The sequence below is a fragment of the Cinclus cinclus genome, chromosome 4 (genome assembly GCF_963662255.1).
Source record: "Cinclus cinclus chromosome 4, bCinCin1.1, whole genome shotgun sequence".
In the NCBI taxonomy this organism is placed as follows: domain Eukaryota; kingdom Metazoa; phylum Chordata; class Aves; order Passeriformes; family Cinclidae; genus Cinclus; species Cinclus cinclus.
In genome coordinates this window covers 67,055,710-67,078,963 of record NC_085049.1, presented here as the reverse complement: position 1 = coordinate 67,078,963, position 23,254 = coordinate 67,055,710, and the positions used below count along the sequence as shown (strand labels likewise).

At 43.5% G+C, this 23,254-nt stretch overlaps 1 protein-coding gene across 1 annotated transcript in view; it reads left to right on the top strand.

The window, feature by feature from the left end:
- Positions 1 to 405: 405 nt before the first annotated feature.
- The window catches only part of EXOC4 (exocyst complex component 4), a 295,027-nt gene continuing 272,178 nt past the window's right edge, over positions 406 to 23,254 (top strand). The window contains exons 1-3 of the mRNA XM_062492431.1: positions 406 to 506; positions 16,749 to 16,938; positions 20,314 to 20,508. Of these exons, the coding sequence (XP_062348415.1) occupies positions 421 to 506; positions 16,749 to 16,938; positions 20,314 to 20,508 (471 nt within the window). The 5' untranslated portion in view covers positions 406 to 420. The remainder of the gene's footprint in view (positions 507 to 16,748; positions 16,939 to 20,313; positions 20,509 to 23,254) is intronic.

Genomic DNA, 23,254 nt, shown 5'->3' with positions numbered 1-23,254 from the left:
CATCACTGATTAGTCGAATGCGTTAATTTAAGTACTTAACGCACTTTACCCATTTATAACTCCATAAACATTTAAAATTCTCACTTTCAATCAACCCTGCTCCATGAGGGTTCTGAGGGGATGCTGTGGTCCCTCTTACCCCCACCCCGTTTCCTGCCGCTCCCAGAGTGAATAACGGCTTTTGGGCACACGTGTCTTTATCTTGTCAGGTCAATAATTGTTTAACTTTTAACTTACTTTTAACTACTTGTCGGAGGTTTGCGTGGGAATCTGTATCGCCGCCGCCATAAAAAACTACAACTCCCAGAAGGCTCCGCGGCGCCGCACCCCACCCCGATGGCGCATGCCCCGCCTTCGTCGCCTGTGATTGGCTGCGGCGCGCCAGCACGCGTATCTGCGCCGCGTTTGAGGGGGCGCAAGATGGCGGCGGGCGACGCGGTTGGGAGGTACCGCGGCACGGTGGGCAGGAGCAAGGACCCTTCGGGGCTGCTCATCTCGGTTATCAGGTAGGGGCCGCTTCGCTCCGCATCCTCCGGGCCTCTGAGGGTGACCTAGGGCCGGGTGCGGGCCCTGTTGTGCTGGGGAGACCTCCCCGGGTCGGGCCTCCGGGATATGGGGTCCTTTCTGGGGCATTGGGTGACCCTAAGCTTGGGTCCCTGCTGGCCCTGGGGCTCTGGGGAGGTTGCAGTGCTGGAGAAAAACTTGTCCTGAGGGCTGTCCCGCCGCCCTGCCCGGCTCACTTCTTTCTGCTCCCGTGCTTTGCTTCATCCTGGGGTCAGAGGGACCTGGACAAGCTGGCTCGAGGGGCCGAGACCAGCGGGGTGAGGTTCAAGGCCCAGTGCCTGCTCCTGTGTTTTGGCCACAAGAACCCCTACACTGCTCCAGGCTAGGGCAGAGGGGCTGGGAATTTGTGCAGCGGAGCAGGACCTGGGGGTGCTGCTTGACAGCGACTGAACACGAGCCCAGGTGGGCAAGAAGGAACATAGTACCTTGTCTGTGTCAAAAACAGTGTGGCTACAGGACCGGGGAAGTTATTTTCCCCTGTACTGGGCAGTGATGAGGCTGCACCTCGAGTGTTGTGTCCGGGTCTGGGCTCCTCAGTTGAGGAAGGACATTGAGGGGTGGAGAGGGTCCAGGGAATGGGGCCCTAGGAGTGGCTGAGGGATCTGAGAAAGGGGCTCAGCCTGGAGAAAAGGAGGCTCAGGGGGGACCTTGTGGCTCTGCACAACTCCCTGGCAGGAGGGGACAGCCAGGGGAGGGTTGGGCTCTGCTCCCAGGGAACAAGGACAGGAGGAGAGGGGATAGCCTGAAGCTGGGCCAGGGGACCCTCAGGGTGGGTATTAGGAGTAATTTCTACACAGGAAGGGTTTTCAGACACTCTAGGTACTTCATCACTCCAGGGTCAGTGCTGGAGTCCCCATCCCTGGAGGTCTTGAAGAAAAGACTGGATGTGGCACTCAGTGCTCTGGTGTGAGTGACGAGGTGGGGACCTGTCACAGGTTGGACTCAATGGTCTTGGAGATCTTTTCCAAACTCGCTGATGCTGTGAATAAACCTTGCAGGTAATACCAGCTTAATGCCATTCATGAAGGCCAAGGCACTGTCACATGTTATTTCTGTGGAGTCCATAATGATCCCCACCCTCAATCACAGCAGCACGGAGTAAAATTCATCTGCCTGGATATCTGGAGGACCAGGAAGTCTAGTGGGTGGACTCCATCCTTTGTGGGAATGCCAGAGTGGGCAAAGTGCTGCTGCTTCCAAATCTGTCTTGTTTGGATTGAAAAGAAAGAGTTGTGTCCAGTCATGTTTAGACATTAATTTTTGTCTGCCCATATTCCTGAACTTGGCTCTGGTGCAGGATGGTTCTGTGACAGACTCGGACGTGAATTCACTGTTTCCCCCCCAATACTTTCTTTAACTGCTTGTAAATCTTTTCTGTGTTGCTTAAAACCAGTGGATTGGTAGCTGATTGCCCACACTGAAGGTTTTAAATGTTCATACACAGTGGGTGTGGGCAGCTGCAGTCACACCAGCAGGATGCTGTCAGTTGTAATGAGCTCCCAAATTTTGGATCCTGTTCCAGTGTCTTGGAGAAAAACTGTAGTCATCCTATTACTTTGGAGAAGTTATTGCAGCATTAGTTCTGTTTCTAGGATGTGTTCTGATTTGAATATCCTCTGTGAACGATAATGTTTAGGACAAAATTCCGTTCTTTATTGTCACTCTGACCTTTAAAATCTTGCAACTCTTGAGGAAGATGTTGGTTCTCTAAAAAAAAAAAAAAAAAAAAAAAAAAAAAAAAGAGCAACTGGTGCCACTGTGGAAGAATTATAAGCATGCACTGGTTGTGCGGTATTTTCTGTTGTAATCATCTTTGTTTCTATGTTTCTTTTAGTTTCCAAGAGTATTTTAAGGTCTTCCTTTTGTATTGTAATAAATCAGGGCTTATTAAATTTGTTTAAAAACAGAAGAGTGAGCTCCCAGTGCTGCGTTCTCCAAATAAAAAGAAATGTTTGTCTCATAATCTTTGGCTACCAGGCACTGATACCTTGGCTAGTTTAGACCCAGTGTTTAGGCATAACATTGAGTTATTGACTTTATGAAATTAAAGTTATTCAATAGAACAGCCTGATAACTAAACTTCCAGAATTTAATTAGAATTTGGTTTGGATGTAGAGATTTTCTGCAGAGCTTGACGTGTCAGGTTGAGCCAGACCATGAAAACCTGAGGGTAGAACTGATTGCAGAGGAAGGAAAAAGTGTTGTGGTAATAATATTGATGTTTCTTAGGCTTAACCAAGTGCACAAACCATATGGTATGAAAAGAAATTTAAATCACTTTTCCCCGTATGTTTTTGTGTAAGAGCCCAGGTGAGGATGAACTTGGTGAGCAACAGGTGAATTTTTTAGTGGTTTGTATGGTCAAAAAATACCACTGCAGACAAGTTTAAACCTGGGTGGCTTTAATGTATTTTTACTTAGCTTCAGAAAAATACTATAAATCTTAACAGAGAGCTGTTGGTTTGAAATGTGACTGAGTTTCCTATTGTTGATGCCTTTATTTCCAAAACATTTATGCACCATAGAGGCTTCTGCCAATCCTTGTGGTTTTACACTTGCATGTCCCTGTGTATTTAGGCTGTTTATTTCTCCCTTGTTGCAGTACGAAAGGTCCATAAAGGGAACAGTGGATGAAAAAAAGCAAGACTTTTTGTATACAGTGGACAAATACAGAAAACCAGAGGAGCTTCTTCAAGTATTGATGTTTTACTTGGTTATAACAAAGACAGGGATGTTTCCCAAAAAAACAAACACTGTTTAGGCCTGCAAAATCTCTTTGTATTGTCTATTAAATGCTTTGAACTGTGCAGCTGAAAGGCCTTCTGTAACTAGAAATTATTTTCTTAATGAAGGGATAGTTTCTGATATTTATTCGAGCTCAGCAGCTCTCACTCACAAGAGACTGAATAATTGACTTTTCTTTGATCCCAGATTTAGGGATTCTTGTAGTTTTGTGACTGGAATTCCCAGGAGAAAGTGTCTCACTGCAGGGAGAGCATTTGAGGCGAGATTCATGACAAAGTTTAACTTGTATAGCAGCACTGAAATCCAGTCAGAAATGGGGTCTGAGTCTCTGCTTTGGGAATTTTAAGTTACCCCTGCTCTCTGTGGTGCTGCTGTTCAGCAGCTCCGAGATGAAGGAAAACCCATCAGGAAAGAGTGTCCCAGTTGTGATTCATTTCTGTCCCTGTGAAGTGTCACTTTTTCCTGTTGTGTCAGGGAACACATTTGTTCTTTGGGAGTTGTTTCCTGTAGGAGGATCCACGTACTCGTGGAATTCACCTTGGTTTTCTGGTTATTGCCAAGAATAGAGACTAAAGGCAGCCTCAAGGATGGATTAATTTGGAATAATGTTCCATGAGCACTGTGAGGAGTGAGGGATGTGCAGCTGTCCCAGGACAGAACTGATCCATCCCAAAAGAGCCCAGAGCTCCCAAGGAATTCCCAAATTCAGGAAGGTGTAGTTCCACCCCCAGCAGTGCTGGGGTCACACTGAATTCTTGGCCAGTTCCACTCTTGTTTCTTCCAAAGGAGAAATAAAGGGATTGTCCACAGCAAGAAATCTTTTGGAATTAAAGAGTGTGTGGGAAGCTTAATGAATGTTTGCAAAGTTTGCCCTTAAATTTCCACTTTTGCTGCAGCTCCAGAGAGCTTTCCTTCTTTTCCCTGTGCCTTTACAGCTATTGGGAGTATCTTCAATTTGTTCTTGTCCTCAGAGTGCTGAGAAGAAATGGGCATTATTTGCTACAAGAAAACAGTTCCTGGGATTGTGACTTCCAGAGTGGATATTGGATATCAGGACTTTACAGCTTCTGTCCCTGTGCTGCTGCACTTGTGCTCATTCCTCAGCACACCCACCTCCAAAACCTGCTCATTCCTTTGTACATGAGAAAGATCCCTCAAGTTCCTTAAATAAAAGGTACTTTGTGAGGACAAGATGCTGTCACCAGGAGACCAGAGGCTTTTGTTGGAGAAATTTTCTGCTGATCACAGGGGCTTTGGCCATGTCTTTTTAAAAACCATGCAGATAACAGAGCAAATTTGGCTCACCTGCTGGAGGATGACATGGGGAATATTTTCTTTTATCACTCAGAGGACAAACTCGTGTTTGTATATTGATTTTTCTTAACCTTTTGTTTTGTTGGTAGCTGGTTGAAGCAGCTTTTGTATTCTGAAACAAGCAGCCTGGCATTTAGGAAATGCTTTTTTGTTTAAGTGAGAGAGATCTTGTCAGAATTTTAATTGGTGGATGTGTCTGCCTCTTACTTATTGTTGGGCGTTTTTCTTCCCAATTAAAGGTTGTTATTTTTTAAAACTGGCCTTTAATAGCTTCTTTAATTGGGGGAAAACAAACTTTAGCTGTGACTCCGTAAGACCTCTGTGAAATTTTTGTGCTGAGCTTTCAGAGAAGCAAACGCACCCAACAGATCTCTGCAGAAGTTGAGATTGCAGGCAAAAAACCCTTGAACATACTTAATTATTTATTTTTCACAAGTGGGATTCTTTTTCTTTAATGCTTGTGGCCATTATTTTCATTGTAAGTGAACTTGCTGAATGGATTTTTGCTAGTGACCTGGCATTTGTTCTTCTCTTTGTGTCTAAAACAGCAGAGCTGAGATCCCAGTTTGTGATGGAGAGTGAGGAACAGGGGTGTGGAGCTGTTGCCCTCATCATTGCATTTGAGAAATAGCTGCTACAAGGAATAAACTCGAGTTATTCTGATCTTTAATGGTCTCTTAAAACCACTTTTATTGCAAATGGTGTTTTCCAGTGTTATAAAGGTAGCAGTTCTTCTACGAGAAAAGTACTTCAGAAATTCCCTGAAAATAAATTGTATATGACAGAGTGTAGTTGTAAACTATAAATTTCCTTGAAGTGATCTCCAGGCACTTGTATAAAATGTTTAGGTATTTGGCAGCTGTTGGGTTGTAGCTGCATACAGACCCTTGGTTGCATTTAAAAACATGTAAAGAAGCACATGTGAATCCACAACCACATAGAAAAGGACAAGAGATGTGACTGTGCCAAGCTAAAAGCTCGAAGTACTTTGTTTTTCAGCTCTTCTTTTAGCTTTAGCCAATGCAGTACTGGGGTTGAACCTACCCTGACAAAACTAGGAAGTGGAAATACTGGGTTTTGTTAGGAAATGATTGTGCTTTTCACTCTTTCAGAGGTGTTGCCTTCAACAGCTCTTGGTGCAGTTTTGAAACCTTGAGGTGAATGATGAAATTCCCCAGTTCTCCTGCTGGTTCTTGCAGGGCTGCAGGTGTGATACCAGGGATGGGTTCATGGTGCAGCATGGGGGTTGGCTCCGAAATATTCCTTATGCTTTAATTATCCAGGTGACAGGTCTGAGTAGCACTGTCCAGCCTCTGCTCTTGCAGATCTGGAAATACTGATCTCTAGGGTTTTGACTTTCTCCTGGGAATGTGGTAGTACGTGGAATGGTTGATTTAATTTTTGGATCTAAAATTAATTTCCAAAAGAAGTGTTGGTCCCTGTGGCTTCCTGTACATGGAGACAGCCCTTGACAGGTCTTCTCACAGTGGATGGGAGCTGAGTCCCTCTCTGTGCCTGGAGGTGTCACTGCCATGTCTGTTCCTACCTGGGAAATGTGCAGCTGCTTGGTGTCCCTGGGGTTTTCCTGTGTGTGGGACTGAAACTCTTCCTGTGCTGCTGCTGGAACCATCTGAAGGAGGGGAATTGTGTTGAAGCTGCTTCAGTCCAGTCTTTGTTTCAGAAACCAGTTCATCACTCACTCCCTGGCATAATTTGTATTGGTGTGAGGAGAAGGTTGGTTAATTTAGCAAAATAAAGAATTCCCTGCTTGTATTTATTTAGATGGCTGGAGGCTGCTCAGCCTTTTTGCTGCATCTCTCCTGTACCCATCTGCAAGTCCTCAATGATAAAAAGATCACCAGCTTCTGTTGAAAATGCTCTAACCAACTGTGTAAACAGCATGAAAGATTAATGGAATGTTAGTAGGGGAGGAAAATCTTTTAAAATGCTCTGTTTGCTCTGGGTGCTTAACAAGATTGTGAACAGACTTGGTGCTGCTGTTCTTGTAGTGAGTTATTTCTTTGCACAAGGGAGAGGGAGTTCTCTGCAGGCTGAGTACCTTGTGTTCCCCTTGGTAAGGATTTCACTTATTTTTTAAATTTATTTTTTATAATTCGGTCAGTTCTCAGAATCCCTCATTTCCCATGCCCATTGACTTGGGCACTACAATTTTTCACTACCTGCTTTCCAGCACCTCATGGTCTCTGTGAAGAAATACCTTTCCTGAATACTTTAATTCATTTCCTTAAATCCAGAATTTCACAGGAACAATCAATTTACCTGTGAAAATAATAAGAAAACATTCAACGTGTTGCTGCCAAGTTAAATTGTTAAATACCTTTTGGAGTTCTATTTTTTTTCTGTCTGACTTTGATTTATAAGGACCCAGCTTTTACAGTGGTTTCTATGAGCCTCTGGAGAGGTTTCAAAACATGAATTATCAGATTATACACTTTGAGGTGAAATAGTGCTGGAAGCTGTAGATCACCTCATCTGGGACTTGTCTTTAAGACAACAGTTTTCAATTATAAAATTCAAATAAGTCCATTTAGTTTAATGAACCTGTGGAAATTTGTAGCTCAGTGGAGACACAGTGGGTTGAAGTAGAGTTGTTCTTGTCCCAGGGAGCTTTATAAAACATTTTCGATGGGATCTTCAGAAACAGAGCTGCTTACGATGTCTCAGAGTGTAAGAGCACTCAGGAGGAAGAATTTTTGCTGAACTGCTCTGGAGAAGCATTTCTCCCCAGAGAGAATGTTTTTGAACCCATAAAAATAAAGTTGTAAGCAGGGGGGAAATGAAAAAATTTCATAAAAGAGTAGATTTTATTGTGTCCTCACTTATGCATTTTATTCTGATTAACTGAGGGACTTAAATACTAGTCAGGTAAACGTGTTCAAAATGTGTCTTTGATCTCAGGCGTTGCTTGACATTTTCACTCTGTGTCCCAGTCCTTGAAAGGATCAGTGTCAAAGCCACTGTAGTTTCCAGCTTTGTGGGGGAGGCAGTAACAAATGAGTGCATTTGTCATGGCTTACTGCTTGCAGAGCACTTAAATGCATCTTCCACACCTCTGGGAAGTCGATCCTCCCAAGAACCTGCACTTCAGACCTCCTCACTGCAGCAATTCCTGGGATCATTTTCAGCTTGATGGTGCCTGAGGAGCTCTGGGCTCAGGGCAGCATGTGCTGGGCAGTGAGGTGTGGGAGATGATCGCTGTGATCTCTGTTTTGTCCTCTCCCTCCCACGCTGAGCTCTCCTCTCTCCCCGGGTGCTGTTCCCTGCCTCTGGGTGCTGCTCCCCGGCACAGCCACTGCCTCTGGGTGTTACCGTGGAGGGTGTTTTTGCACACTTAATTAGTGGTTTGTTTTAAGTCTCTTTTGTCTTCACTCAGAGCCAGGATTAAAAAACTCACGTAGGAAATGGATTTTCTCGTGTTCAGGCTTGGTTGTTTATTAAATCTTATCAAAAGCACATGAAGTTCAGCAGCACTTCTAGAAGCACTAGGAGTGAGCAAGATGGAGACAGAGCCAGCTGCCACAAGGTCTCTTAAAGCTAAGCAGTCCAATAACACCTATATTATTTATATTTTTAACCCAATAACTAAATTCCCATGTCCCTCAGTGTGACACTAACTATCCAACCAGAAACTACTCCCTGAAACCATGAAGAAGAAGGAAGATGAGCACTGAAAGAGACGCCACCCATAATCCTCCATCTTGTCCCATACCTATTGCTATAATATAAAATCCTCAAATTCCAAACCCTTCACCATGTGCGATCACACACTTCTATTTAACTCCACACCTGTGATTTTTAACTCCATCACTCAAATTTGGAAGCTGCCTCCAAGGCCTCAGGTCAAAAGCGGAGTTCTCCAGGGGGTCAGTGCCAGAAAGCTCAAAACTCCCAGGTTTCTGGGATGCAGCACTCGGGCTCTGGGTGCCTCTGCTGTGCCTGTGCTTGGCCTTGGTGTCAGAACACCATAGATGGCACAGCAACCACAAGGGCTCAAACCCAAATGGGAATGCAAGTGCTGGAATTGCTTTGTGGCCATGACCATCAGCAAAAGTGGCCTGATGAGAATAAGTGCGTTCATAGTTTTCTTTTTATGCTGTTTTTTTTTTTTTCCTCCTACTTTTTAGTACTTGGCACATCACAGCTGTTTCCTGCAGAGAGGAGACTGAGCTTTGTAGACATCCACAATGCTCTGCTTAAATTATTATTTGTTGCTTCTAGCAACTGCTTGCTTTGTGTAACTCCACAAATCCTTTGTTGTTCACAATTGTCTTCTGGCTAAGACTCTTCTGTTTTCTGTACCTTGTTGTACTCCGCTCTGTGTTTTAGGTCCTTGGTGTGGTGTAGCATAGAGAACAACAGGACAAAGTAATCCCTCTTATTTTCTTTCCTGATGGGTGATTTTGATAGTTTTAATGCTGTACTGTTTATTTTATTATCTGGACTGGTGCTGAGGTGTTGTCTCTCACCCAAACCACAAAACAGTGAAAACCTCATCCAATTTCTTTGTGAGGAATGGATCTTGTGTATCCCAGAAATTCTTGATTTTGCCCAGGGCTGCTGCTGTTGAATAGATTTTTGGTGTTTTTGCTGGAGGAACAGGTCAGTACATCAGTGAGTCCTGCCTTGGCCACACATGAAATGCAGCAGGAGCTTTGAGCAGGATGAGCTTTCAGCCATGCTGCTTTGAGCAGTTGGTACCACAAACTGTGTGTTTGGAGCTTCAAAGGTGTTTTAAAGTGAGGAACTGGGAACCTCAACAAGGTGTGTGATACAGCACAGAGCACTTGGAACATGTTGTGGGAAGTTTACTGTGGATTCCTGTGAAAATCGGAGCTTTGTTTGATTCCCCATAGTGATTCAGCACTCAGTTTAATTGCACTTCACTACAGTGTTCTTTTTCCTGATCAGATGAGAAATATTTAAATTTCATCAGCTTGGTTTTTTTTGTTCTTTTTTTTTTTTTTTTTTTTTTGGTGGTGTTTCACACTGTCTTTAATGAGTATTTTCATTTGAGTGAAGAAAAGTGAATTGCATGCCCAAAGAAACCTGATCCAGAAGGAAAAGAGGATTATTCCTGGATTTCCGAGCTGCACCTGTGCATTCTGTAATGCTCTTTTCTGCCTTTAACCACAAATATTTACATAAGTCTGCTCTGATGTTGGGGAGCTGAAGAAAAAAAGGATTTTAGAGGGACACAAAGATGCTGAACACCCACTGTTGTGGTCAAAACCAGCAGGGTCTTCAACCCTCCTTTCCTGTAAGAATTATCTGGTGCTAACTGAGCATTAATTTCCTAAAACTGCATTATCTGTTTGTTCAGTTTTGCTTCATAAAAAGAATCTGCAGAAGCTTAATGCCCACATACTGTTACTGCAATGTTCTTCCTGTAAAACAAATTTTCTAGTCAAGAAATGGATAATTAAGCCTCAGTTTGCCATCCATAGCTTAGCAGTAATCACACTTAACAGGGCTGGCCCTAGGGCAGGTAAAATAGGCAGGCAGTTATCCTGGCTGGAGGCATCTGAAAAAGCAAATTTACAGAAATGAAACATTTATTACTCATTAATATTAACAGTTTTCTCTTGAATATTGACATAATCTAATTTTCTTGGTGTTTTATTGGCCAGGTATGAAGCTGACAGCAGGCTGGCAAAAGGAATTGCTCATCTGCAGTAGAAAACAGAGAAAAATATAATATAAATAGTGTGGGGGAAAATGAGTCCTCAGCGTAAACAGGAATTCTTGTTGTATCTCAAATCAGATTCAGGGTGCAGTTATCAGGTTGGTGCCTGTAAATGGATCATCTTAAGGGTTTTAGCTGAATTTTTTGCCACAGTGCAAAATATAAGGGGGTGGGGCAGCAAAATGGAGGATTTGGTGGAAAAAATACTTCTGTGAAGGGAATGAAGTGACAGGGGATGAGATGAAGTAGGGGAGGTGTGGACAGCACCACAAATTCAGTTTCACAGCACTGAGTTTCTGTGTGCTCCAAAGGTATTCAGCATCTTCCAAACCTAAATGGGGATGGCTGTGAGCATTTGGAGCTTGAAAATTCATGGATTTGTCTCTACCTGGGCTCTTTTTGTTGTTGGGCCTTGTAGAATAAAACAGAGGTGAAAATAGGGCCAAGGGGAATGGCTTTAAGGTGGAGGAGGTTATATTTAGATGAGGTTTAAAGAAGAATTTATTGGCTGGGAGGGTGGGGAGGGGCTGGAATAGAATTCCCAGAGGAGCTGTGGCTGCCCCTGGGTCCCTGGAAGTGTCCATGGCCAGGCTGGGTCGGGTTTGGAGCAACCTGGGGTAGAAGATGACCTGCCCAGTGCAGGGGTAGCCCTGGGTGGGCTTTAAGGTCCCTTCCAACCCAAACATTCCCTGGAAATGGAGCTGCTTCTCCAGTGCTCCAGTCTGAGCTGCATTCACAGGGTGCTAGAACTGAATCTTCCCCATCAAACAGGAGACAGACTTGAAAACAGAGGTGGAGGAGATTCCAGATTTGTTTAAAAACTCATTTTTTCCCCACACTTGCTGTGGACATCTATGTGAACAAAATCCCCTGGAAGCTTTGTGGCTTGGCAACACCAGCTGAGCTCTTTGGCCCTATGACTGCCTGTAGGACCTGCCATGGTGCCAAGGGAAGCATTTCCTGTGGTCATTCTCAGTTTGTGCCCAGCTTCTTGGTCTGGGGACTGTGCAGACAAATCTGGTGTGCATTCCATCCACATCAAAGCTCTTTTTGAGGAGAGTTTGCTGTAGGTAAGCTGCCTACATTTGTGGGAACAGGAGTGATGCACAGAACAAAGATTAACCCGTGTGTGATGTGTGTTCTCTGGTGGGATCCATGATGTTAAATCCTGGTTTGAGACTGGAAAATAGCATTTTTGCAGAGGGAGGTGAGTGGTTTCATAGTTGTGCAGCTGATGATCCCTGTGGCATTGACGTGCTCCTGGAGTTCTCTGTTGTGCCACGTGATGAGTGGTACAATGGTGTTTGTTTTCTTCTGCTGCTGACTAGCTCAGTGAACACTGTGTTGTCTCAGTTCTCAACAATTACAGAAGTGTATTAGCTTGTGAGGAAATGATAACTTTCCTGTCCTTGTACAGCATCTGCCTGTTGTTCTCCTGTGTTGTTTGAATGCTGGAGAGTTTCCTTTTTCTAACTTTCCTCCCCAAATTAATGCATCACAGTGTGGGAGTAATTTTAGACACAATATGAGGCTGCGTGGAAGTTTTGGGCTCATGCACATCTGGGCTAGATCTAGGGAAAACATTGATTTGTCAAAGCACAAAGAGATCCAACACTGTCTGTAGTGTGAAATAACTTCCTACAGAGTTGGAGAATGGAGTGTGCTTGTGTTGGATGTTGCTGGGGGCAGATAAATTACATTGGTTTGTAGAGAAAACTTTCTTTTATCCGTGCAGAATGTATGGCATTTTTGAAGCTCTGTCTGTATTTCTATGGTAAATGCACACCACAATTTTATACCTTATAAAAATGAGGCATGGTGTGACTTCCTTCAAGAGTCACAGAACAGCTGGGATTGAAAGAGACCTTAAAACTCATCCAGTTCAATGGGCAGGGACACCTCCCACTATCCCAGGTGCTCCCAGCCCTGTCCAGCCTGACCTTGGATACTGCTGAAGATCCAGGGACAGCCACAGCTGCTCTGGCAATTCCAGCCCAGCCAGGAATTCCTAATTCCCAAGATCCCATCCATCCCTGCCCTCTGGCAGTGGAAGCCATTCCCTGTGTCCTGTCCCTCCAGGCCTTGTCCCCAGTCCCTCTGCAGCTCTCCTGGAGCCCCTTCAGGCCCTGGCTGGGGCTCTGAGCTCTCCCTGGATCCTTCTCCTCTCCAGGTGAGCACCCCCAGCTCTCCCAGCCTGTCTTCTCAGAACTGAGCTTTTTACTGAGAGAACCATTTCATTTTGCTCCTCAGAGGATAATTCTGAGACTCTGAGATCTGTGGGGAAAAAAAAAAAAAAGCTTTAATACCACAAGTAGGTTTTTCAGTTGCTTCTGAGCACTTAGTTGAGCATTTACAATAAGTACCTAACTCAAAACTCTTGCCTTTCTCTTCATTAAAAAGTTATTTACCCTTTAGCTTTTGGTGGCTACAATCTGTGCAGGTGCTTTAAGAGGACAAGTGAGAGTAAATTTCAACTTGTTCTGGGTTATGGCACTTTGTCACTTCACCTGAGGTGCTGAGGCAGGAGGATTCTCAGAGAGATTGGAGCTCATTTGTTGTTTTTTTTAGGAAGGTGCAGCCTCAAGTGGTAGAGCTGGCAGTTACATATATAAATATATAAAATATATATATATATATATATATATATATAAATATGTATAAATGCAAATACTTTTTTCCTGTGTATTTACCTTGGGAAACAAGCTATTCCTGGCTTTGTGAGCTGTTGGAGGAAGCAGTTGGGCATTTGCACAGTGACAGGGCTTCAGGACTCCTGCAAAAGTCTTTCCATCTCCTCCTTCTGCTCGCTGGGTTGGATGCTGGAAATAGGAGACAAAAAATGCTTGTGATCTACAGATCATCTTCTACTAAAATGAATAGTCCCAAAGGACTTTTTTTTATTAATCTAATTCCAGTGCAAATTTAGTGACCTCAGGGAAATAACAAGGTTCATTTATTTTCTCCTGAGAAAAATGCCGTATATTCCATGATAAAAACATTTCAGGATTGTGTCTGATCATCTTCTCCTCTATCCTGTCTTCCATCTGTGGGAGTGACTCTAATGAATGAAGCATTTAGCATTTGTGTAATCTGTATTTTTAACTAGGTAAAATCAGAAGTCAATGAGATTTGGCTCAATTAATTTGTTTGACCGTAGCATAAAAATGTTTCAGCAAACTCACAGCCACTTGGAATTACTGTAATCCTGGTGAGCTCTTACTAATGAGGCAGCATCTGCAGCCATCCAGCTGCCAAGTACAAATTCCAGGTATCTTGCAGAGGAGGAGGATTCTCATTTGGAAAAAATCAAAATTAAAGAAATACAAGTGAACTGCTCAGGAATCCCTCCTGTAAACCCTCACAGAGTTCATCATCTGCTACTCAGGATCTAAACTGAATTTCCTTCTGTTTGTCCTGTCTTTGGAATGTTTTCCAGGGAGCTCTGAAATGCTGATGTATATTTATTATTGTTTCATAATCCTGTCCTGCTTTGTGATTCCCCCTTCAAAGTTCTTCCTGCGGAGTTCCTTTCCCAAACAATTTGGATCCTTTCTATTTGACAAACAGTGTGTTGACTTTTCTTCTTCCTTGCAACACATTTTAATTGGACTAAAATAAGCAGAGATGCCCTTGGCTTACTTTTCTGCAGTGTTAGCAGGAGCATGTATAATCTCAAGAATATTAAGTATTCCTTTTTTTTTTTTTTTTTTTTTTTTTTTTTTTTTTTTTTGGTGCAGAAGGAAAATAAATGGGTCCTGTACCATGAGACTTTGATTGGAAATACAGTTATACAAAGTTTCAAATTCCAAGTGATTAATCCAGATTCATTGTCACTGGAAATAACCAGATCCTAAACCAAAAACCTTACATTACTAAAACTTACTGGGTTTTTCATTTCAGTAAAATGAAAGAAAAAAAAAAATCTCTGTTGCTTTTTTCCATTTGGATCTTAGGTTTTTATTTCAACCCTTACCTTGTCTGTAAGGAAATCATCTACAGGTGTTTAAGGCAAATTCAAGTGAGTGGAGGGCTTAAGAAAAAAACCTCTTGGGGAAAAATTGTTCTTAAGTGGAATTTTTTATCCTTTTTGGTGTAGGATGTGGTGCCTGGGAACATGATTTAGTGGTGGCCTTGGCAGTGCTGGATTAATGGTTGGACTCCATGATCTTAAAGGTCTTTTCTAACCTACATAACTCTGTGATGTTTTGAACCAAAACCAATTAAAGGACTGTAAATAAACACAAGGTTTCAGGTCAAAATAGGAGTCTGGTATTGTTAGTGGAGATTGTTCCCATAGTATTTTCCTGAACCAGGTAATTAAGAAAAGCAGGATGTTCCCAATACAGGTGTTTATTCTGCATCCAGCAGAGCCAGCTGGAAATTCTGGAATGTGGCAATTGACTGAGCCTGAAACTTTTGTTGGTCTTGGTTTAGTTGCCCTTTCCAGATGAGAGGAGACAAGAACGGTGCATGGTCATTGTGTGATCTCAGTAGGAATAATCTGGTGGGATCGCCAAGGTTTCTGATTGCAAGCTGTGCTGGCCTTGTCCTTCTGCCACTCTTGGGGTTTCTGAGATCAGGAACTGCTGGGACCTCTCATCTTCACAAGCAGCTCTGCTGTGCTGGGCAGGTGTCAGGTGTTTTTAGCGAAATGTGTTTTTCCTGTAGAGAGGACAAGCTAAATTCAAATGCAAGGACAAAAAGACTGAGCAACAATATAAAGCTGCTTTAAAAATATGGCTGGGATTTGTTAGGAAGCCTGAGCTGGATGGGAATTTGCTGGAGCAGTGGAGTCCTTGTGGCATCCTCTGACATGAGTGATGTAGTCTTGGCTTTGGAGAGAGATCTTCAGATTTGTAACCAACTGCTGGCACTGCAGATGGATTCTTTGGCAAATCCAGAACTGTGAAATTGAATTTTGTTTGATTAAAACTATGGACTTTCCTAGTCTGTGCTCTGGGCCAATTTCTGTGCTGCTCTGTTGTCTGTCTTCATGCAGGATTCTCCTGTGGTCTGTACCGCAGGTCAGAGAGGATGGATGTTTTCATGAACTGCTGGGACAGGTAATCCTGTGCAGCTCCAAACACAAACAAAATGTCAGTTCCTGAGGAGGATATTCCTTGTGTCCAGTGTAGCCGTGCTGAAGAACATTATTCCAGCAGAAGTAAGCAGTTCTTCACAAAGAAAATGGATTTATCTGCAAGAGCTCTTAACAGAGGATGGCTTTCTGCCATCCTTGCACATGATTTTCATTTTAGAGTCATGGAATAGTTTGGATTGGAAGGGACTCAAAGATGATCTGGTTCAACCTTCCTGGCATGGGCAGGGAGCATTTCACTAAAATTTATGTTTTTAGGGCCCTGAGCAACCTTGTCTAGTTTCTTACTTTTCAGATACTTTTAGAACAGTTTTGGCTATAATATAGTTTAAAAAAAATTTTTTTTTTTTTTTGTGAAAAGCTGATTTAAGACACAGCTAAACAGGTTTGGAAGTAGAATATTAATGTAATAACATGAGAAAGGATTCCTGTTTCTGTAGCTACCATGCAGTATGGAACTTGAAATGCTGCAATGGATTTTATGCTTTGGAAGAAGCTGCTTTGAGGGGAGATTCGTGGGGACCTGCAGCTTCTTCAGTAGGGACAGCTCTGATCTCTGTTCTCTGTGACAGAGACAGGTCCTGAGGGACCTTATTTCAGTTTTGTGCAGGTACTTTAAAGGTGCCTGGGGCTGTGTCAGTAGAGGTGGAGGCTGGATATCAGGAAAAGGTTCTTGCTGCCCTTTCTGGGATTGTTATTCTCTCAAAGGGAGAAGATTGTATTGATTCTTGAACGGAAGTTTGGAGTGACATCAAGAAGCTTTGAGTTATGTCCTGTTTCACAGTGTTTTCAGCAGTTTTGTTGCAATCTCAAACTCTGCTGATTTCAACAAAAAAAATTAAAAATCCTATACATTATCTTGGAGGTTAAAATAATTGGGGGGGGGGGGGGGGGTGGAAATGAGGTCATGGGCCCTTTTCTTGTTGTACTGGTATATGTTTGAAAACTGACTGTCAGGTGACCTGGGTGGATTTGTGATGGAATTCGGTGTCCCTGTGATATCCCTTACCTTTGGCAGATAAATTACAGAACTACAACACTGCACTGATCCCAAGACTAAAGTTAGGTTTTTGGTTTTTTTCTTAGAGCTCTCCATAAATAATAAATCACAAAATATTTCACATGTTACATTGTGCCTGTATTAATGACTGCCTGGCAGTGTGATAAGCAATAGAGAACTTCCCCCGCAAATGAAAAAAAACAAAATAAAAAAAGCTCGGGAAGATTTGAAAACTGGCAGAGTAATAAAGCACAATATTGCTGGGTTTTATTTTCTCGACCGGGGTAAACTCCGTATAACTTCAGTCATGTTGGTGTCCCCAGGACTTTATCCAGCAGCGATGACGTGGAGGACAGGGAGAACGAGAAGGGGCGGCTGGAGGAGGCGTATGAGAAGTGCGACCGCGACCTGGACGAGCTGATCGTGCAGCACTACACGGAGCTGACCACGGCCATCCGCACCTACCAGAGCATCACCGAGCGCATCACCAACTCCCGCAACAAGATCAAGCAGGTGAGAGCCAGCCCTGAGGCTTTCTGTGTCTGTGTCAGCTCCACGGGCTGGGATACAGCTGCAAATCTCCTTTTTTGCCCGGCTGCTTGTTGTTTTATTGGTGGTTTTTGGTACCAGTAACAGCCAGCGATGGAAGCTCCGAGCTCCTGTTTGAACCTTTTGTTTCTCCCTCTGGTTTGGAGGTGCTGTTACCACTAAATTCCTGCTAAATTCCCTCCTGGAGTACTTTGTACAACCCTGTTGGAACAGGTCCAGAGGAGGCCACGGAGCTGCTCCAGGGCTGGAGCTCCTCTGCTCTGGAGCCAGGCTGGGAGGACTGGGTGTGCTCACCTGGAGAAGGGAAGATTCCTGGGAGAGCTCAGAGCCCCTGGCAGGGCCTGAAGGGGCTCCAGGAGAGCTGGAGAGACTGGGAACAAGGCCTGGAGGGACAGGACACAGGGAATGACTTCCACTGCCAGAGGGCAGGGATGGATGGGATCTTGGGAATTAGGAATTCCTGGCTGGGCTGGAATTGCCAGAGCAGCTGTGGCTGCCCCTGGATCCCCAGCAGTGTCCAAAGCCAGGCTGGACGGGGCTGGGAGCAGCCTGGGATAGTGGGATGTGTCCCCACCCATGGCAGGGGTTAGAAGAAGATGGTTTTTAAGCTCCTTTCAAGCCCACATCTTGGCATGATTGTCATTCTAAGCTAGTCCCTGGTACTCTGTGCCCCTACAGGACCATCCAGCCCTTCTGTTGTCCCAAGCTGTACAGTACTGGCAACATTTTCTGTAGGATCTCACTGCGAACAGAAGTTGTTGAAAGTCAAATTGCAAGGTGGTTGTGAAGCACAAAGCTTTCAGTGCCCCTGTTCATTTATTGTCTGGGAATGTTGCTCTCAGGTTTTTGAAGTCTCCAGGGCTGCTGAGCTCACACCTTTCTGTCTCATCTTTTCATGTTTTGCCATCTTGGCCTTCAGCCACATCCTGAATAGTCTGGGTGATTCATCAGCTTGCTTTTTGCTCACAGAATATGAATTTTGATGCCATTTCCAAGCTCAGCTGTGTTGTGTGAATGCCCACGAACTCTGTGCCCCTGAATCTTTCTGCGTTTTGAGTGCTCACACTTGGGTATGGTGCCAGTAAATAACTCTGGCACTGATGGCTGGGACTTGTTTGAGCTGCTCTGTCCCTGCAGCAGCAGGTGAGTTCTTTGGGTCCTGTCTTGCACTTGCTGTGCAGTTTGCTGCGCCTGAACTTTGCAAACCAGGCACCAAATTTTTCTTACTTTATTTTTTTTTCCTGGCTCTGGAAGTATCTAAACTTTTCCCAGCAGTGCTTTAGGAGCTAGTAGATTTTTACCCTTGTGAGGTTACGTGCTGACCCTTTTAGCTTCAAAAATTCATTTAACATTTTCAAAGAAAATGAGAGCAATCTCCTGCTTTCCAAGGGTAAGAGTTCATTCCAGGATTTATGGACAAAGCTCAGCACTCTGAAAGCAGAGGTCAATTCCACTAAATTTGAAATCAACTGTAGGCAGTGGCCTGGTTTCACACAGTGTGCAAAGCTTTGCAGGGGTCAACACAAGCAGAGAGTGGTGTGACCTTTGGGTCCCCCCTGGAAGAATGACTCTGAGGGTGAGGGACCTTTTGGTATTTAAGTTTGCTTTATTAGTTTTGGTCAATATGTATTGAAGTGGTTTTGACCTAATCTCACAGGAGGCCCCAGATCTGGTTTGTCATCAATCTGTGTTACACTCCCAGCTTGCTCTTCGTGTTCCCCTCTGTGCAAGGTGGCAACTGTACAAGTGACAGATATTCCAGATCCTTCTGTGGATCTGCCTTTTGTAGTCAATTCTTGTGGGATTTCCTGCTGGGAAAGGTTTAGTTTTGTGTTTAGCTACAGAGGTGTTGCCTCTGTAAAGGTAAATTAAGAAGCAGAACCAATTTGGGCTCCCAAGGGGAGGTTTTTTTTAAAAGATCTGCTGTTCATTCCTTGCCCTGCTCCCAGATGCGGATGGAGTTGATAATCTTCCCTGCAAGGACAGGAGCAGGAATGTCTGGTGAGATTCCTTCTGGCCCCATGATTGTTTTGCTGACCTAGTTTGGCTCTCTCTAGATGCAGTCCACTGATGAAGCTGTGCCAGGTCAGTGAAACATTACCAGTTAATGTATTGAACAGGGATTAGATGTGAAATCATCTCTGTTTTTTAGTTTGCTTCTGCTTTTTAGGATTTTTTTCATGCTCCTCTTTTCAGAAGGACTTTTTGGAATGCAGTACTGAAATCTGAAACTCTCCTGCCTCTGGACAGAGTGTTTTTTTATGGAGCTGTTGTTACTTACCAGTGTCCAGTTTTGGTCCACTGATGAGTTTTTTCACATACTTTTTTTTTAAACTGCCTTCAGGTGAACAAGGCAGGAGAAAGTGCATCTGAAGTGGGATTTGTGGAGTGCTTGAAAGGCTCATTACTTAAAAATAAAATTGAAGGGCTCCTTCTGAGTGTCTCTCTGCATATGTAATTCAGTGAGAGTTGAGTCTGAGATAAGGTTGGGCCCCAAGTATTCATAACTTATCACAAAACAAGAGTGGTGTGAAGGCAATGTGTGAAGCTGTACTGCTAATTGCTTCCACATTTTAGTGTGGATTGTTGATTTGCATTATGCAGGAAGAGCTAGGTTACACTGACCTTACCAGGGAGAATCTGAAAGCAGGGAATGCTCTGAGTTGAGAGAATGGCAAAGGAAAACTCCTGGTGTTGCCTGAATGGAGAAAAATTAGAGATTTTGCCACTTGGAAGGTGGCATGAGACTCAGAACCAAACTGCATGGCAACACTAAAGGGTTTGTAGTGGTTTGATAAATAATGGAAATGCTGATTTAACTCATAAATGTTCTGATTAAATCTTCTCTTCCAAAAAAATTGGTATTGCTCAAGTTATTGGGAAAATGGGTTTACTCAGCTGGTCTTGTTTCAAGGAAAGGATACCAAACTTGAAAAAAGGAGGTGATGTGCCAAAAGGTTGAATAGGCAGATGGAAAATGTTTGCAGCAGGAAAATTAGTGGTGGCTTATTTCTTCCACAGAAAACTGGATTCTTGCTACTTGCCGGAATATTGGATTGGTTTTGGGAATTGGCCTTGGTTGTGGCTATCAGGATCTGGTGTTTAATTGCATTGTGGTACTTCAGTGAACTTTTCACTAGAGGTATAAAACTTGTATTGAAGAATATTTCGCTATGAGAGAAGTTCAGTTTCTATGGTCTGTACAGCTCCCTTCAGCTAAAGCTGTGAAGGTGAGATTTGCTTTTAGCCTGGTGAGATTTCTCCTAATAAAGAAACATGGAGAAAGGCTACTCTCAGTGCTGGGGACAGATCTCATTAACCCTTGCCGTGCCGCTGCAGGTGAAGGAGAACCTGCTGTCCTGCAAGATGCTTCTGCACTGCAAACGGGACGAGCTGCGCAAGCTGTGGATCGAGGGCATCGAGCACAAGCACGTCCTGAACCTCCTGGACGAGATCGAGAACATCAAGCAGGTCCCTCAGAAGCTGGAGCAGTGCATGGCCAGCAAGCGCTACCTCAATGCCACGGACATGCTGGTACTTTCTTTTTTCCCCACTCCCATTTTTTTTTTCATTTCCCACCCTCCCTTTTTTCCTTTCCCCCAGCTTCCTCTTCTTTTTTTTTTTTCATTCTCCCCCCTTTTATTTCCCCCCAATTTTTTCCCTTTCCCCCACTCCCTCTTTTTTTTTTTTCCTTTCCACTTCCTTCTTTTCCCTTTCCCCAGCTCCCTTTTTTGTTTTTTTTTTTTTTTCCTTTCCCCCACTCCCCTTTTCCCCCCTTCCTTATTTTAAAATTAATTTTCCGGACACTTGCCTGGATCATCTTTCTTAAAATCTTCCCAATTATTTCAAAGCCATTTTTATTATCGAAGGAGCTGTCCTGTGTCTCTCCTCTTTCACCCCTGGAGTGCACTCACAACTTTGGTCATTATTCAGAGGGGAGAATTTTTGCACAATTTAGGTGGATTTGCCTCATTGTCTGGGTGAGAGGACAAAATCTTAAGGTTTAGGTTGGGCGTTGGGAGGAATTTCTTCACAGGAAGGGTGATGGAGGTGGGAATGAGCTGCCCAGGGAGGTTTGGAGTCCCCATCTCTGGAGGTGCCCAAGCAATTCCTGGATGTGGCACTCAGTGGTGGGGATTGGCCACAGGTTGGACTTGGTGATCTCTGACATCTTTTCCAACCTAATTGTTTTTGTGACTCTATGATTGTTTTCTCAGGGTTCTTGAGCCTTTCTGCTTACTTCCAATTCTTGTTTAATCTCTTTTTCTCCCTTCCTTCAAGTGTTTTTTTTTTTTTTTTTCCTCTTCAGTTCCATCTCTTTTATAAGCTTGCCTTTCAGTTCCAGTCTTGTGCAGGAGTTAGATGGTTCCTGGACTTCTCTAATTACAATCTTTCTTTTTCAAACTTAATATGCACATTTCTTCACCAGGCTCCAGAACTTCCTTTCCTGGAACTGCTTTCTAGGAATTAAAAACAAGAAAGGTGATTTTTCTCTTTTCAGTTCTGACACATGGAGTGCTCAGTCCAGTTTTGTGCTCTGCAGTAAAGACAGATAGAGTTACTGGGTCCAGGCCAGTGAGGGATTACAGGGATGGTTAAGGAGCATCTCACCCATGGAGGGAGAAAGGCTGAGAGAGTCCTCAGGGAGATGTTTTTGATGGTTGTTGTTGGTTCTTGGGATGGTGCATGGAAAACAGAGCCAGACTCTTCCTAATGGTGCCCAGGGATGGGAGAGGAGGAATGAGCACAGTCTGAAACACAGGGAATAGTTTGACCCTAAACCAGCCCTTTTATACTGTAGGGATAGTTGAATACTTGAACAAGTGTTCAGACCAGAGAGGTTTTGGAGTCTCCCTCTGTGGAAAATTTCCAAAAGTCCAGACTGGACATGGCTCTAGGTACCCATGCTTGGGTAGGGAAATGGATTTTATGTTCTCCAGGGGTCCTTTGCATTCTGAACCACTTTGTGGTTAAAAAGTAGAGGCAAAAGAGGCAAAAACCTGGATTTCTTACTCCTCTTAGCCAGACAGTGCCTTTAAGGCCACCTTCTTATTGCCTTATTTTTGTTGGGTTTTTTTGTTTTTTTCCACTGTACTGTCCTTTGTTTTCTCTCTTAGCTGTGCCTCTTCACTTCTTTGTAATAAGTCATTACCGAACAGGAGAAATTATCACCCTTGAACTTTAATTTCCTCCTCTTTGCTTTATATTATTTTGCCTTAAATATGACTTTGTAAAAGTTACCTTGTTCCCTTTGGTACATTTCCCACAGCTGGATGCCACTCTGATCCCATGGCCTTTGGAACCTCACCTGGTTTTTGTTGTTGCTGTCACGTTCTGGTGTCTGGTTTCACTCTGCCATCATCTTCCTTTTGTTTCTCTGTTCCTCCTTCTGTGCCAGCCCTGCTGCAGTCACAGGATCATGGAATGGTTTGGGTTGGAAGGGACCTGAAATCTCACCCAGTGCCACCCCTGCCATGGCAGGGATACCTTCCACTGTCCCAGCATGCTCCAAGCCCTGTCCAGCCTGGCCTTGAACAGCTCCAGAAATGGGAGAATCAAAGTGTGGTGTTTGATATTTAAAATTGTCAGATATGAAAACTGAGGTGTAAATCAAAGGTGTTCAGTGTAGGCACCAAGATATGATACATTTGCCATCAGTATGAGTTGAAATGTTGGTGCTTTTTTCACCAGTTTGCTTGGTTTGGTTTTTTTTTTTTTGTGGGTTCATTTTTTGAATTAAAAACAAAAACCTCCAGACAAGTAATCTATTTCTGATTTGAAATCTGTGTTAGGAAATGTAAGACGAAAAATAACCTTCCTTAAGATTTCTCATACATTATGCTTTAGAAATGGTTTTCAACCTGTGTACTTGATATCTTACTGGTTTGCAATACTTGGTGTAACTTTATTCTAAATATAAACACTTATATGTATATAAATATGTGTGCTTACGTGAAGTTGCCTGTGGCCATGAGGGAGAGACAGCATTAGATCTCTCTGATTTATAGATTTCTGCAGCATTTCTCTTGCTGCTCTGTGGTTGTTTTTTGTTTTCAGCATAACAAAAATTGTCTAATAAATCAAATAATAATGATATAAAAAACAGCTGTTAGTTCATGGGCTTTTTTGAATATGTATCAAGGAATGCAGAGAAACCTCCAGTGGAAATCAAACATTCAATTTCGGCCACTCATTGACACTTGCAGTTCTCATTTGAAGACAAATGTGCCTGTATAAAGAAACAGTAACTCACCTGCATTTGGAGCTTTTCCCTGGCCAA